We start from the raw sequence: 16,375 nt of genomic DNA, 5'->3' as shown, positions 1-16,375 counted from the left end.
TAGCTGGCCTTCTGTTTTGTTTGCTCCTACTAGTACCGTGAGATGTACGTCTTCCCTGATGGTTAGCCCCTGGGATCCCTATTCTTTGTGGCAGTGCCCTTGGCATGGATGTTTTCGTGCTGTGTTCCAAATAATGACATCTCCCTCAGGCTAGTCCTGTCCTGACAACCTGCCTTCCTCTGGCGTCGCGGCCTGCCTCACCCTGGGATAGAATTTCTCATGGAGCTGGGGTCGGGGGCATGAGAGCCGCAAGTCCCGTCTACCCACCCCGAGCAGGATTTGAGCATCATGGCTCAAAGGGAAAGAAGAGGGAAATAGCCTCTGACTTAAATGCCAGACGTTTCCACTTAGATTAAGTAGATAGTTTTAAATGCATGCTTTTGAATTTTTTTTGTAGGCACTGCGATTAATTTCCAAGCACTTTAACTACTTGTTTTTGATAATTTTGTCCAGTTCTATTGCTTCTTGTTTTGAGAGATTTGCTAAGCTTCTTATAGAGCAATTCCAGAAGACAAATCAATTTAATGACAAAATATTTTGAGAACTAAATGTGAACTTTAAGACTTTTGAATCTTTTCTTGAAGTTTTTGTTATTCCTGTCTTTAAATGTATTTTGGTTAAACCGTCAAAACATTTTTTTTCCTTTTCTAATTATCTCCTGCAGAAAAATCAAACCCTTTGAACTGCTCAGGGGAACTATTGTTGCAACGTTTACAAGTATGACTGGGGCTCGGGTTGTAGGTTGGATCAAAACCCTTGGTTTTGTTCTTAAAATTTGGCTTTGGACCGTATTAGATGTCTAGCTTCAAATATGAAGACTGATACTTTCTGTACATACATAGTTTCAAAATATCATGATCTGGATAAATAAACAGCATTGGCCACTATCTTGGTATACAGGGTTTGTGGGAACTGGCACTTAAATTGCCTAATGTCGGGGTGCCTGGGTGGCTCAGTCGGTTAAGCGTCCAACTTTGGCTCAGGTCATGATCTCGTGGTTCATGAGTTCAAGCCTCCCGTCGGGCTGTGGGCTGACTGGTTGGAGCCTGTGTCTCCCTCTCTTTCTGCCCTTCCCCCACTCTCAAAAATAAATAAACATTAAAATAAATAAGTAGCCTAATGTCAAATTCCAGTACTAGGTGCATGATTTGTGGTGGGAGAAGGGTCTCTCTGTCCCACCCATAATGCTCTCTGCTTTGTTTTCCTATGGAAAAGTTGGCGTAGCTCTGGCAAGAGCCGTCGGACTTCACATTCGCGTTGTCGGTCTCGGAGCTGTGACTTCATCTTCTATCAGCTTCTGTCCTCGCTCACCTCCACTTGATTGCTTTTGTTTGGCTGAATGAACTTTTATGCATAGGGTCTCTCCTGAACGTACTCTACTTACGCTGTCTGTGATGATCCGAAGCAATTTTTGGCCTGTGTTGAAAGCTGACATTTTAAATTTCTTAATACGCGATTCTCATCGGCAGCTCTTCCTGAGCAAATTAAACCTCGGGGACGTTTGTCGACTATTGGTACTTCGAGATGCTGTTTAGCAACTATAGGATTCAAAAGAACAAGATAGCAAAGTGACATGTTAGAAAGAAAAGAAGCATTTGGCGGGGAAAATGGAAGCCTTGGTGGGTGAGAAGAAGTGAAGGGTTGGGGCGAAGGTCACAACAGCCACTGACCAGCTTGTGCCTCCTCCCTGTCATCCTTCACCAGCCCTTTATCTTGCCATCACAACTACCCTCTAGAACTCTACAGATGAGTCAAACCACCACCATTGGACTAATGTCCTGGGGAGGAAAAACTCAACTGGGGCTTCAAGTCCCTACAAACTACTAATCTCCAATCCTAGCCTTTGCTTTCTTGAAACACCCATTCCCCTCAAGAGGCATTTTTAAATCCAAACCTTCAGCCGGCTGCAATCCTCCCTCCCCCCTTGCCAAGTGAAGATCCTACCACTTTTTCCTTCAACCGGAGTGTCATGCTCATTAGGAAAAGAACTTTGCTCTTTTGAAACGGACCTCTTTTCCCTCTCCTGGTCCCTTTTCCTGGCCACACTGACCCTACTTCTGCTTTGGATTCTGTCCTCTAGGGGTCTTGTTCCATCCTTAGGGGTCCTCCTCTGTTAAGATTTCCTTCTCTTACCTTCAGTAAATAGGCTCAAGTCTTCCTACCTCTCTCTCTCTGCCCGCCACCATTGACACTTGGTTTTTTTGTACCTTACACACTCTTTGGAGGATTCCAAATAGACTCTGACCTTATTAGCGAGGCCGTAGATATTCCTTACAGCCATTTGAAATGCCTACTTTCTTTTCTCCATCCTTTTTAGTTAGCTGGCTTGTCTCTTTCTGCCAAAATTGGACTAAAGCCTCCTCCGGATGGCCTTCAGCGACTATGCCTTCCCATTGAAAAACCTCCTGTCTGGGTTTCAGCAATGCCCTACGAACTCCTCCTTCAGTAGATGTAGCCTGTTGCATGGACAGTGAGGGGCGTGCTGGCTCCTGCTTCCTCTCCTCCCCACAACCTCCTGTTAGAAGCCAGCTCTCTGGTGGAAGGGATCCTATTAACAGTCTTGGTATGCACTGTATGCCACGTAGTAGGCGCTCACAGTGTTGTAACTCGAAGCTCTCGATTTATACATACACCACGAACGTCTTCTAGAAAAGTTCCACAAGCATAAAGGAAAGGGAAACCGAGTGGAGACGAACTAAAGCTCACAGATGCTCTGCTTTTCTTCCACAGACACGACCTCGGATAATTTTGGCTATAACCTGTTGACGTTCATCATCTTGTACAACAATCTGATTCCCATCAGTCTGTTGGTGACTCTTGAGGTTGTGAAATACACTCAAGCCCTTTTTATAAACTGGGTGAGTATCACAGCAGAGCTTCAAAGTTGGGTGACCGGAGCAAGGTCAACCAGCGTTTGCTCCCGTTGGCTCAGAGCCTCTCAGGCGAGCTCGCAGAAAAGGAAGAACGTGGTTAATTTAGGATTGGGTCTGGGACTTAAACTGGCCAGACGACTGGCAGGGGGTCTCTGGCAAGGCTGTCGCTGAGCCGGTGGTGGCAAGGACTAGATGCCTGGGACCTCCGCCTCCCGGTCTGTGAAAGGGGAGGACGTGGGTGCCCATTCAGGGGGTCCTTGTGAGGATTAAGTGAGATAATGGAGGCAGAGTGCTCAGCGGGCGCATGTCTTCGGGCGAGTGGGGACGAAGCGGCTGCAAATGCGTTTACAGTCTAATTAGTGCCGCAGGAAAGGTCTCGTAGGTGTGTCTGTTTTAGTGTTCACCGTATTATCAAACTCACCGTGACCATATACACTTGGATTCTGTTGCGAGAGTGGAGGTGGAATTTTTCGGGAGCTCCCATGGCCATTGAGCAGTGAACTTCAGCCAGTGCTTGTAGACTGGGCGCCTTCCTGTGCATTGTTATTTGATCTTGCCGGCAACCCTGTGAATGAGGTACTGGCTGATCACAAGCATGGGTTGGACTGGGTCATGCAGTGATCGTCTTGCAACCAAATCTTCTGTGTATAAATTGCATATTGTCTTCTATCACAGTGTTCTCTATACTAATGGCCATTGTACTTCCCCACCCAAATGAGCATTTATACTATCAGTTGTAGCCGCTTTTCTGCATTGATCTGAGTGAAGGACTGATGGTATTTATTTTCTGAAGCGTCCTCCCCACCCCCCTCTCTCTCTCAGGACACAGATATGTATTATCTAGGAAATGACACCCCTGCGATGGCCAGGACCTCAAACCTCAATGAAGAGCTGGGGCAGGTGAGAGCTTCTCTGGGAACTTTGGTAGTGGTGACACGAGCATCTGGGGAGGCCAGTGCTAGAACCATCAGACATTTTGGAAAAATAGTTCTCTGGGAATGTGGTTTTGATGTCTGAAGATATATATCTATGTTTATATACATCTATATATAGATATATAATATTGAAAGTACAATATTATTAAATAGAAATGTTAGTTGGTTTTCACCTGCTTTTTTGAGGCATCGGTGTATTTTATTACCTAGAAGGTACCTGCAAAAAAATTAACACAAAAACTAAAGTGCAACATTAGTTTGGATATTAAAATTGTGTATCAGGAGGAAATGATGGGGCAAACCATGATTCAGACATGCAGGTATTGGGTAACCTTACAAAACATGAGGGAACTAATTTGCAGGGACGTAAATCTATTACATTTCTCACATGTTTTAGATTTTGTTTCTGGAACATTCCGGGGAACGGGTTTCTTTTCTGCTCTCACCTTTGAAACCCCCGTTGCCTTTAATGAGTTGTGTTTGCGTTTTATCTTCATCCTGTGTTGAAATTACTGTAAGGAAAGCCCTCTTTTGAGCACATTGGAATTAAAGGTTGTAATTTCCTTTTATACATCTTATTTAAACCTCCCAACAGCCCTGCAAGGTGAGTGCTATATATATGTCAGACTAAATTTGCCTCCTCTTTGAATGCTTTTTTAGTTTTTCAGTAAAGTTAATCTCTCTTCCACGTCTCCATGACCGTCTCTCCAAAAGTAAAAACAGTAAAATGAGAGACACGATAGTGACGTGGTATCTATTTCTGTCCTGAACCTTTCGAGTCTATTCGAGGGTGTGGATGTGCCCAATATGAAGTCTTTGGTTGCCTTGGTCATAGTTTAACACGGTGCTCAGTTTACCGTTGTTCTCAGGACCCGTTAAGTTGGATCCGAGTAATTGATGGATTACAAGTGCTCAAGTTGTACCCAGGGTAATAATTCATCCTGATTGGGAACATGGGAAAAGTTTGCTTGGGGTCAAGCTACCTAGTTTTGACTTGGAACTTAAGGATAAGTTAAAATTCAACCGGCAGAATGAGAGCAAATCTTGATAATTCCTTCTTAGAAAGCTTTCATTTTTAACATTGTGATATAATATTTTAATTTTTAAAAAAGAGGGGCAGAAGGAAACTCTGCTTATTGGAAGGCTGATTCTACTGAATTTTTTATACCCCTAGACCTACTGCGTGTAAAAACTTACTTACAGGGACACCTGGGTGGCTCAGTCGGTTGAGCATCCCAATCTTGGTTTTGGCTCAGGTTCGTGAGTTCAAGCCCCTCACTGGGCTCTGTGCTGGTAGCACAGAGCCTGCTTGGGATTCTCTCCGGCTCTCTCTGCCCCTCCCCCACTCACACTGTTTCTGTCTCTCTCAAAATAAATAAGTAAACTTTAAAAAAAAAAAAAAAACTTATGGTTGAAGCATTAATTACCCATACTTTACTGATTTTTATTTCTATGTAATATTTGACTCCTTTAGAACATTACTAATTTTCCTTTACTTGAAGACCCTTTGATTGCTTTAAAAATAATTCATAGTGCATTTGCCTCTATCGTTTCATTAAGAGAAAGTACAGAATAAATATTCACACATTAATCCCTCTTCCATAAAACAGTAAAGCATGGCTTCCCCCTTGTGATCCCTGGAGTACATCCAGTAGCAATCATGGCCGCTCTTTAGAAAACCATCGAGAAACTGGAATTTTTACAGGAGACAATTCTGTTAATTATTCTCCCTTCACCAATCCATGACCTCATTTCCCAGATGTTCTGTATCTTCTGGCCAAACTCTTTGTTTCATAGATGTGGAAAGCGGGGCCCAGAAGGAGGAGGTGACTTTTCCAGAGTCCACATTAACTAGTTTGTGTCCAGAGCCTGAACTGGGCAGCCATCCCCCTATGCTCTTGAGCTCTTTGCCCTCTTCCCCATCACATGATCCACTGGAGAGAACATAACTCGCACAGCACATGTGCATTTGGAGTTCATCTCTTTTCCATTCAGCTAATCGTGACCTCTAGAAATTTCTCTTTTCACCTTTGTATATTGGGAGCTTTGTGTGTTAAATCTGTAAAACTTTGTATCTCAGAAGGTTCTATAACCTATAGCACGTCTATGCTGCCTTTGTGTCATCTTAACTGTTACTATGATGGAGGACCTCCATGTTTGTTCTGTGTTGTTTCAGGATATGCTTTCTTAATCCAATTAGGAGTGGAGTGAGAAAAAATGTCTTGAGGGTTGCCCAAGTCTGAGCTTGTTGTCTTGATATATTGAACGCTTAGACCAGGGTGCTGTATGAGATCGTGGGACTGTCCTGGAGAGTGATGTGTCCTTGTGGAAGGACCTAGTGCTTGTGCTTAGAGACGGATGTGGCAGCAGGACTGTTATCGAGGCCCCTCCTTTGCACGTTTCCACACAACTGCATTCTAGGCTTGGTTAGTGGACAAGGTTTTCTTGTTTTGTTTGTTTTTTAATTAAAAAAATATTTATTTTGGGGGGAGGTAGAGAGTGAGCAGGGGAGGGGCAGAGAGAGAGGGAGACACAGAATCCGAAGCAGGCTCCAGGCTCTGAGCCATCAGCACAGAGCCCGACGTGGGGCTTGAACTCACAGAGAGCAAGATCATGACCTGAGCCGAAGTCGGACACTTAACCTATTGAGCCACCCAGGTGCCCCAGTGGTCTGTGCATTAAACGTATTTATATATTTAATATATAATTATAAAATATGTTGTAACATTATAATATATATAATTATAAAACGTGTTTTACTTGCTTTGAGGGAATTTACCTTTTAAAATTAATGGAGATTTTTGAAAAATAGAGAAGGAAAGACTGTATTTATTTGTGTTGATATCTTACTACAGTTTTGATGTACATTTATTCCGTTCTTTGATTTAGGTGAAATACCTATTTTCTGATAAAACTGGAACTCTTACATGCAATATCATGAACTTCAAGAAGTGCAGCATTGCTGGGGTAACCTATGGGTAAGTTTGTTTATCGCTTAAAATTTGATCTGCATTCTTCCAGCAAAACAAGTTTATTTTTAGTTGCTTAGTCAAATACCTTTTTGGTATTTGGAAAGGATATTTGTAAGAGATTTAGATACGTAGTAACTACTGAATGGGTTTAAAATGTAATGGGTCCCAACTTTGAACAGTTAACACAGTTTATTTCTGCAAATATTTTTCTGGTAAGAAATCCCTGGATTTAATGTTATAAATTTAATTTTAAAACTTTAATTCTATAAATTTAACTTCTTTAAATTTATAACCTAATAATTATAAATGTCTTACTCCTATTTTTACCTGAATGCCATTTTTTTTTTTTTTTTATTGATGTATAGCTGACATGTAACTTTGTTAGTTTCAGATGTATTACATAGTGATTCAATGCTGGTATATATTGCAAAATGGTCCCCACAGTAAGTTTAGTTAACATCTGTCACCCCACATAGTTACAAAATTGATTTTTTCTTGCGCTGCAGCTTTGAAGGTCTATTCTTTTAGCAACTTTCAAATATGCAGTATAGTATTTATTATTAACTACAGTCACAATGTTGTAGGTTAAATCCCCATGACTTATTTTATAAGTGGATGTTTATCTTTTGCACCTTTCACCCATTTTGACCACTCCCCACCCCTTGTTTCTGGCAACCACTAACCTGTTCTCTGTATCTGTGAGCTTGCTTGCTTTGTTTGTTTGTTTATTTTGATTTCACATAAGATCATATGGGATTTGTCTTTCTCTGGCTGGCTGGTTTCACTTAACAATACCTTCAGGGTCCATCCATGTTGTCACAAATAGCAAGATTTCCTTTTTTATGGCTGAGTAATATTCTCTTGTACATATGTACCATATTTTCTTTATCCTTTCATCCATTTATAGACAGGATGTCTTGACTATACCTTGACTATGTAAATAATGCTGCAGTGAACATGGGGTGCAGATATCATTTTGAGTTTGTGTTTTGATCTTCTTAATACCCAGAATCTTTCATAAATACCCAGAATTGGAATTGCTGGGTCATATGGTAGTTTTATTTTTAAGTTTTTGAGGAACTTCCATATGGTTCTCCATAGCAGTTATACCAATTTATAGTCCCACCAGAAGCACACAAGAGTTTCCTTTCCTCCACCTCTTTGCCAACACGTCTTATTTCTTGTAACCATTCTAACAGGTAGGAGATGATAGCTCATTGTGGTTTTGATTTTCATTTACATGATGGTTAACACATCTTCGTGTACCTGTTGGCCATCTGTTTGTATTCTTCAGAAAAATGTCAATTCAGATCTTCTGCCCATTGTAAAAACATGTTTATTTTTGAGAGAGCAAGTGAGCATGAGTGGAGGAGGGGAAGAGAGAGAGGGAGATAGAGGACCCAACGTGGGCTCTGCGTGGACAGCAGAGAGCCCGATATGGGGCTCGATATCATGATCTGAACCGAAGTCAGATGCTTAACCCATTGAGCCACCCAGACATCCCTCCTCCTGCTCATTTAAAAAAAATTTTTTCAATGTTTATTTACTTTTGAGAGACAGAGACAGAGTGTGAGCGGGTGAGGGGCAGAGAGAGGGAGACACACAATCTGAAGCAGGCTCCAGGCTCCAAGCTGTCAGCACAGAGCCCGACGCGGGGCTCGAACTCACAAACTGTTGAGATCATGACCTGAGCCGAAGTTGGACACTCAGCCGACAGAGCCACCCAGGCTCCCTCCTTCTGCTCATTTTTAATCAGATTATTTTTTTTCTATTGAGTTGCATGGGTTCTTTATATATTTTAGATATTAACTCCTTACCACGTATATGATGTTCAAATATTTTCTTTGATTCAGTAGGTGGCCTTTTCATTTTGTTGATGGCTTCCTTTGCTGTGCAGAAGCTTTGTAGTTTGGTGTAGTCCCACTTGTTTATTTTTGCTTTTTGCTGCCTTCGCTTTTGGTGTCAGATCCAAAAAAATCATCACCAAGATCAGTGTCTAGGAGCTTATACCTGTATTTACTTCTAGGAGTTTTATGGTTTCAAGTCTAACATTCAAGTCTGTAGTCCATTCTGAGTGAATTATTGTGTATGGTGTAAGATAGCTGTCCAGTTGGTTGAAGAGATTTATTTATCCATTTATTGAAGAGATTGTCCTTTCTCTGTTATGTATTCTTGGCACTTTTGTCAGAAATTAAGTGACCATATTGCATGGGTTCATGTCTGGGCTCTCCTTTCTGTTCCATTGATATATGTGTTTGTTTTTATGCCAGTGCTATCCTGTTTTGAGTACTGTAGCTTTGTAATATAGTCTGAAACCAGGCTGTGTCATGTCCCTGGCTTTGTTCTTGTTTTTCGAGATTGCTTTGGCAATTTGGGTCTTTTATAGTTCCGTACAAATTATAAGTATTTGTTGTTTCTGTGAAAAATGCTATTGGAATTTAAATGGGAATTACATTGACTCTGTAGATTGCTTTGGTTCGTACGGACATGTTGACAGTATAAATTCTTCTCATCCATGGACATGGAATATCTTAATATTTATTTGAGTCTTTATATTCTTTCATGTCTTACGGCTTTCAGTGTGTCAGGTTTTGCATCTCCTTGGTTGAGATTTTTAAATTTCTCTTCTGGTGATTCATTGTTAGTCTGCAGAAATACAACCGACCTTTGCTAAATTCATTTGTTTTAATGGTTACTTGGTGGACTCTTACAGTTTTCTATATATAGTATCCTGTAATCCACAATTAGTGACAATTTTACTTCTCTCTGAATTGGGTACCTTTTATTTTTCTTGCCTGATTGCTGTGGCTGGGATATCCAGTGCTGTGTTGAATAAAAGTGGCAAGAGTGGCCATCTTTGTTTGGTTCCTGATTTTAGAGGAAAAGCTTTCGGCTTTTCACTATTATGATGTTAGCTGTGGGCTTGTCACATGCAACCTTTATTATGTTGAGGTACGTTCCCTCTATAGCCATTTTGTTGAGAATGTTTGTCATAAATGGATGTTGAATTTTGTCTAATACTTTTTCTACATGTAGTGAGATGATCATATGATATTTATCCTTCATTTTGTTAGTGTCGTGTGTCACATTGATGGAATATAGATGTTGAACCATCCTTGTATCCTGGAATAAATCCCAACTGATCTTGGTGCATGATTTTTTTTTAACGTATTATTATATTCAGTTAGATAATACTTTATTGAGGATATTTGCATCTGTGTTCACCAGGAGTACTGGCCTCTAATTTTCTTGTGGTGCCCTTAACTGGTTTGGGTATCAGGGTAATGCTGACCTTGTAAAAACAGTTTGGGAGGTTCTCGCCTTTTCTGTTTTTAGGAAGAGTTTGATAAGCATTGGTATTCTTCTTTGAATGTTTGGGAGAATTCACTAGTGAAGTTGTCTGGATGTGACTTTTCATTGTTAGGCTGTTGATTACTGACTTGATCTCCTTACTAGTAGTCAATCTAAGATTTTCTATTTCATCATAATTCAGTCTTGGTATGTTGTAGGTTTCTAGGTATTTGTCCATTTATCTATTTCTTACATGTTCAATTTCTTGGCATATAATTATTGATAGTATCTCTTATGAGCCTTCATATTTCTATTGTATCACTTCTTCCATTACTGATTTTGAGTCCTGCTTTTTTCTGCTGAGTCTAGCTAAAGGTTTGTCAATTTTGTTTATCTTTTTAAGAACCAGCTCATAGTTTCATGGATCCTTTTTTTCCCCTCTATTTCATTAATTTCCGCTCTAATCTTTGCTACTTTCTTCCTTATGCTAAGGAAGTTAGTATTCAAAGGATGTTGTCTCATTTGTTCTTTTTCTAGTTTTTTGAGGTGCAAAACTAGGTAATTTGGGATTTTTCTAGATTTTTCGTACAGGCATTTATCGCTGTGAACTTCCTTCTTAGAATTGCTTCTGCCACATCCCATAAGTTTTACTATGTTGGATTTCCATTTTCTTTTGTCTCCCCGTGTTTTTTTTTATTTATTTATTTTTTTATTTCTCTTTTGATTTCTTCTCTGACCCCATTGGTTGCTCAGTGGTGTGTTGTGTAATCTCCGCATAGTTTTGAATTTTCAGTTTCATTCTGGTAATTGAGTTCTGGTCCTACCATTATGGTTGAAAATGATGCCTGATGTGACGTAAGTTTCCTTGAATTTGTGAAGATTCGTCTCGTGCCTAATACATGATCTGTCCTGGAGAACGTTTTGTGTGGGTGCCTCTCTTGATCAGTTTTATGAACACTCTGTTTCCCTTTCTCTGGCAGTCATTTTCCGGAATTGACAAGAGAACCATCCTCAGATGATTTTTGGTAAGTGGATTCTAGCACTGCTTGATGTCTTAGTGGGAAGGGTTTTGGAACAATTCTCTATTGTCATTTTCGCTTAAATATTTTGTTAATAAAAGTTTCATATTTCTTTTTCCAAGAGAGAACCAAACTAAAGTTAAACATGAATATGCTTTTAAAAGTAATAGCGGAACTACACGAATTTAACAAGAAATAGCCAGTCCTTCCCTTGATACCTTCCATACTTCCTGCTTCCCAGCATAATGTCTTCAAAGTTGTGTCATACGTATTGTAGCCTGTATCAGAATTCTATTGACATGAAAGGCTGAGTCATATTCCATTGTATGTATATACCACATTTTGTATAACCCTTCATCTGTTGATGGGCATTTGGTTTTTTCCTGCTCTTGCCTGGTGTGTTTAATGCTGCCGTGCACATTGGTATAGAAGTATCTAGTCTCTGCTTTTAATTATTACGGGTATATACCTGAAAGCGGGATTGGCGGGTCGTGTGGTAGTTTTATGTTTGATTTTTTGAGGAGCCACCAAACTGTTTTCCACAGCAGCTCCACCGTTTATATTTCTGGCAGCAACACGCATTTTCCCCACATCCTCATAACACGTGTTAATTTCTGTTTTTGTTTTCATGTACACAATAGCCATCTCAATGGGTGTGAAATGGTATCTCATTGTGGTCTTGATTGGCATTTCCCTTAGGACTAGTGATGGTGTGTGCTCATGTTTTAAGATTTATATACTAACAAAGCTGATTGGTAGGGCTACATGGGCAGGGGAGACCACGCAGTTGATGACTGACTGGCTTCCCTGTGGGATGATCGGCCGGGACCTGCAGTTTTAGTAGAGGATCCTTGGATGTCAGCCTCGGTCTTCTATGTGATCAGTCGTCTTCTCATGAGGAGAACTCTCCAGGCTGTAAATCTGGCTGTGGCTGTTAAAGGAGCTGAGTAGAGGCAGAGAGTTGATGGTCACGAAGGATGCACTTAAGACTCCTGTCCTGGGAGAGTTCCCTACCCTACCGGCTTGTGTGCCCCGTGTTGCTGGGTCCAAGGCTACTCTGATTTGACTTCTCCAAACTATAAACCTTCCATGGCTTTCTGAGTTCCAAAAAGTTCAGTTATCTGGCTGCATGGGATGAGGGGGAAGGTTCCTGGAGGCAGACTCTTCCTCAGATGGATCTGGAACCCCTCCTGCTTCCCACTTTCCCTTTATCGGATAGGCACCTCAGGCTGCCATTTGCTCAGCTTCCGCAAGATTCTGCAAGGGGCATCAGTTGGTATTCTAGTCTCTTCACCGCACAAGCTGTTGGTTTGTGCTCTGCTAAACTCCCACATCCAGAGTTCAGGCTGACCTTGGCTGTGGTCACTTCTTCCGTCGTCTTTGTTTCCAAGGAGGGGTTTCAGGAGGAAGTGGGGATACAGGAATATATTTAACCCTTCACATTTTCTTCAGTGTGATAGCACACTGCCATCGTATCAAGTTTTATCGTTTCCTTTCTCACAATATTTGCCTCCTTCTCCCTTCTACGTATGAGTTCTGACCATAAATGAATGCCTAGATACAATACAATAATTGTTCTATTTTACCTGCTTTGAGGTAAATACTCAGAAATTTTCCCTGGTAGACGTTAGAGAACAGCGAAAATGACAAAGTGTTGACCCCTGCCTCTGTTTTTTCTTGTAACTATGTCGTTGTTTATAATGAACATATAAAAAAACTCTGCTTATAATAAGGCTAAAGATTTTCTACCTCGAGGTCTGAAATAATATGCATTATTCCAAATCTTTAAAAGTTTAATATAAATCTATAGGCTTTTTAGGTGTGATTCTTCTTCAAGACAAATTCTTACTAGGTGTGGGTAGATTTTAGAGAAGTTTTTGAACTGAATAAGTATTTTCTGTTCTCTCTCACAGCCGGATACCTCCTCCCCCTAGTGACTCATGTGACTTTGATGATCCTAGGCTCTTGAAGAACATTGAAGATCATCATGTAAGGCCACTGTTTTGCTTCTAGAATGTTACATAGCTCATGGTGTACTTTTATTTACGTGTATGTGTGCTGCCTTGAAATTTATAATTTTGGACCTTGGGGAGGAGATGTGGTTTTACTTTTCTGGAGTTAGTATTCAGGGAAGTGATCTGAAATAAATGATCTGTGGTTAACACTCTGCATGGTAACGCAAAACTGAATTAAATATGTGGTGGAGCTCCAAAGTCTCACGTCAAGATGAAGACGAGTCTCAATATGGAATTCGCCAACATTTCGGATTTCTCCTGCTTTTTAAGATTTCTGCAGTACCATTTCTTCACGGTTGTGCATCTAAGAGGTCATGCATTTTGAAGGACACTTGCTTTATGCTTGGACCAGGAGAATTTAGGGAAGAAAAGGAGGGCAGAAGAGCATGTTGCATTCATAGCATCCTACCGTGTGCCAGACATTTGACGCGTATTTCCTTTAGCGCTGGAGTCACCCCGGAGAAGTGATAGGAAGCTGCATGGAAATATCGACTTGGCCAAGAGTTACCAGCAGACAAAAGTAGATATGAGACTCAGAACCTAAGTCTGGTTGATTCTTAACTCTGACATCACATTATCTCTACTATTCTAACAAACCGGGATTAACTACAGGGTCGCCTAAATTCATTTGAAGAGCTACTTTGAAAAATACCAGCTTAGAAAAGTCTTTAGGGATGAAGGCATTTTGCAACCCGTTTAAAGTTAGGTAAACTTGAGCAAAATTAAAAGTTTATCATTCCAACATTTTGTTAAGATGCAGATCTATTTCAAACTTTCTCTAAATTCTCAGTGAGGAAATTTCCTGTTCTCTGCTGCACTTGCCCATTTGTTAACGCTGAAATCTTCCTAGGCACGATTCTCAAATGCGTGCATGTAAGGCACCCACGCCCACTGGCTGGGATGCGGACTTTCTGCCTCAGTCCCCGGTGGTGCTGATGAAGTGGTCCCAGACCACCCAGTGGATGCTGCTGAAGTCCGTGCCCTGTATCATAGTCACAGGCATCGATGTGTTCTCTTTTTTTTGAATTAAAAAAAAAAAAATTTTTTTAACGCTTATTTATTTTTGAGACAGAGAGAGACAGAGCGTGAATAGGGAAGGGGCAGAGAGAGAGGGAGACACAGATTCCGAAGCAGGCTCCAGGCTCTGAGCTGTCAGCACAGAGCCCAATGCGGGGCTCGAACGCACGGACCGCGAGATCATGACCTGAGCTGAAGTCGGACACTTAACCGACTGAGCCACCCAGGCACCCCCTTTTTTTTTTTTTTTTTTTGAATTTTGATAGTAGCCGTAGGTCCAGCTGCTAGGCTAGAGGTCCTCCGAGCTGAAGAGTGGCATCTGAGAAGAAGCTTCTGTGGAGGGTGGCAGCTTAATCACGGATATCCAAGGCTTCATGGGCACAGTGAGGGCTTGCTTTCTGAAAGAGGACTCCAGCATTCCCGAATAGTGTTTAGAGGGTATTTAGGTGACTAAATGTGTCTGTTCAAGTTGGGGTGGAGAATGGGAAAGGAAGAAGGTGGAAGGGTGACCTAGAGGCTTGGGGAACTGCACTTAGTCTCCTTTCAAGTTTGTTTTCCTGGCCCAGATCAGTGGGTGAGGAAACAGCAGAGCAAGTGAGGTGAGCCTCGTGTTCGGGGTCCCTCAGAATCCCAGGGAAGGCTCAGAAACGGCACGCGAGTGGATCCGAATTTAAATAAGAGACTCATTCATCTACTCATTCATTTAGCAAACAGCTTAAGGGCCTGGTTGATATCAATCACCTTGCTAGGTACTGGGGGAAGACACGAGTAAGAAAACATTCAGGGGATTTTTATTAGTTGGGGAAACAGATGTAAAATCATTAGGAGTCATTGTTTACCTTTGTGGCGTGGGTGGGGGGTACGATACCTCTCCCCAAGAAAGCGATTTCATTTTGTGTAGATAGAGGAGTCTGATCTCTTTGGTGGGTGTTGGGGCTAAGAGAATCGTTGAAATGTGGGCATCGTGGGCACCCACAGTGAATGGTAACTCGCATTCACCTAGAGTGTGGGCTGGTGTAGAAAATCAGTGCACAGGGGGCAAATCCTCATTTGGAGAAGAGATCGTGGGGAGACACTCTACATTTGCTGCTGGGATCCCCAATTTTGAAATCTTGCAATACCGAGCTCAGTTAATTTGTATATACGTACAGATGTTCTCTTCAAAGCTGAACCCGTGCATGGGTGCTGTTTCTGACCATCGGTCGCGTGCTCGGTCCTCTTTTGGCATTCGAGTGGAGACCTGAGATGTATCAGGATCCTCTAACAGGAGCATTTCCTGCCCCGGGGCCAATGGCATGCATTTCTGGAAGGAACCCTACTCTCTGGAGAAGTTAGTGCTGCTTTTTTTCTCCCATTGCCACCTCACCATCTGCCGTCCTGAGCCAGATTTCCTTTCATTCCAGTGGGAAGGCCGTCGAGAGTAGTGGGGCAGGGCCAGCACTATTTTCATAAGGGAATCCCTGGCTCAGTGAGGTAATCATAAGCATCGATGAACACATGGAGACTTTAAAAATTTTTTTTTTTTTAACATTTATTTATTTTTGAGACAGAGACAGAGCGTGAACGGGGGAGGGGCAGAGAGAGAGGGAGACACAGAATCGGAAGCAGGCTCCAGGCTCTGAGCCATTAGCCCAGGGCCCGACGCGGGGCTCGAACTCACGGACTGTGAGATCGTGACCTGAGCTGAAGTCGGACGCTTAACCAACTGAGCCACCCAGGCGCCCCAAACACATGGAGACTTTAAAGGGTATTTTAATAATCTGGACACTCACAGTTCACTGAGGGTGTGATACAGCCATGGACTGGAGAATTTATTTTCTATTATTTTAGCAAAAGCCTACTTGCCTATGTTCACCACTTTTTAAAGGTGTGCTTGAAGCCTTCTAGGGTATTCTACATCTTGGCTACTGTGTTAATTACCCCACTGACATTTAACATGTAGCTCGACTATAAATAATGAGGACCATAGGCTACAGTATTTTTCTTTCAGAAAATCGGGATTAGATTTAATGTACTTCATGGATTTTTAAAACATTTTAAGTACAGAGCCTCTTAGATCACTTGGTTATTTTGCCAAAATAGGATTGAGGAGAGGGAAGAAGCATTTCGGGATTTTAGCCTATGGATATCCCACATTCCTATCTAAATTGTCTTGGGACCGTTGACTAAAATTAAAGCATTTGGGCCAAGAAAACCTTTGCTTTCCTCCCAAGGGAGTACCTCCATATGCTACAGATATTTTGTTTTTCCTGG

The 16,375-nt window shown here is 41.6% G+C and overlaps 1 protein-coding gene across 12 annotated transcripts in view; it reads left to right on the top strand.

Annotated features, from left to right (window-relative positions):
• LOC109266145 (phospholipid-transporting ATPase IB) overlaps window positions 1-16,375 on the top strand; it is a 635,626-nt gene that overhangs the window by 171,369 nt on the left and 447,882 nt on the right. For all 12 annotated transcript variants that reach the window (XM_053900789.1, XM_053900782.1, XM_053900822.1 and 9 more), the window contains 5 exons: window positions 2,731-2,858; window positions 3,696-3,773; window positions 6,698-6,786; window positions 11,052-11,096; window positions 13,004-13,079. In XM_053900789.1, the coding sequence (XP_053756764.1) occupies window positions 2,731-2,858; window positions 3,696-3,773; window positions 6,698-6,786; window positions 11,052-11,096; window positions 13,004-13,079 (416 nt within the window). The remainder of the gene's footprint in view (window positions 1-2,730; window positions 2,859-3,695; window positions 3,774-6,697; window positions 6,787-11,051; window positions 11,097-13,003; window positions 13,080-16,375) is intronic.

Source organism: Panthera pardus, unplaced genomic scaffold, assembly GCF_024362965.1.
Source record: "Panthera pardus isolate Hobbes unplaced genomic scaffold, ASM2436296v1 HiC_scaffold_1, whole genome shotgun sequence".
Classification (NCBI taxonomy): domain Eukaryota; kingdom Metazoa; phylum Chordata; class Mammalia; order Carnivora; family Felidae; genus Panthera; species Panthera pardus.
Note: the sequence above shows the minus strand (reverse complement) of the source record. Positions and strands in the feature narration are given on the sequence as shown.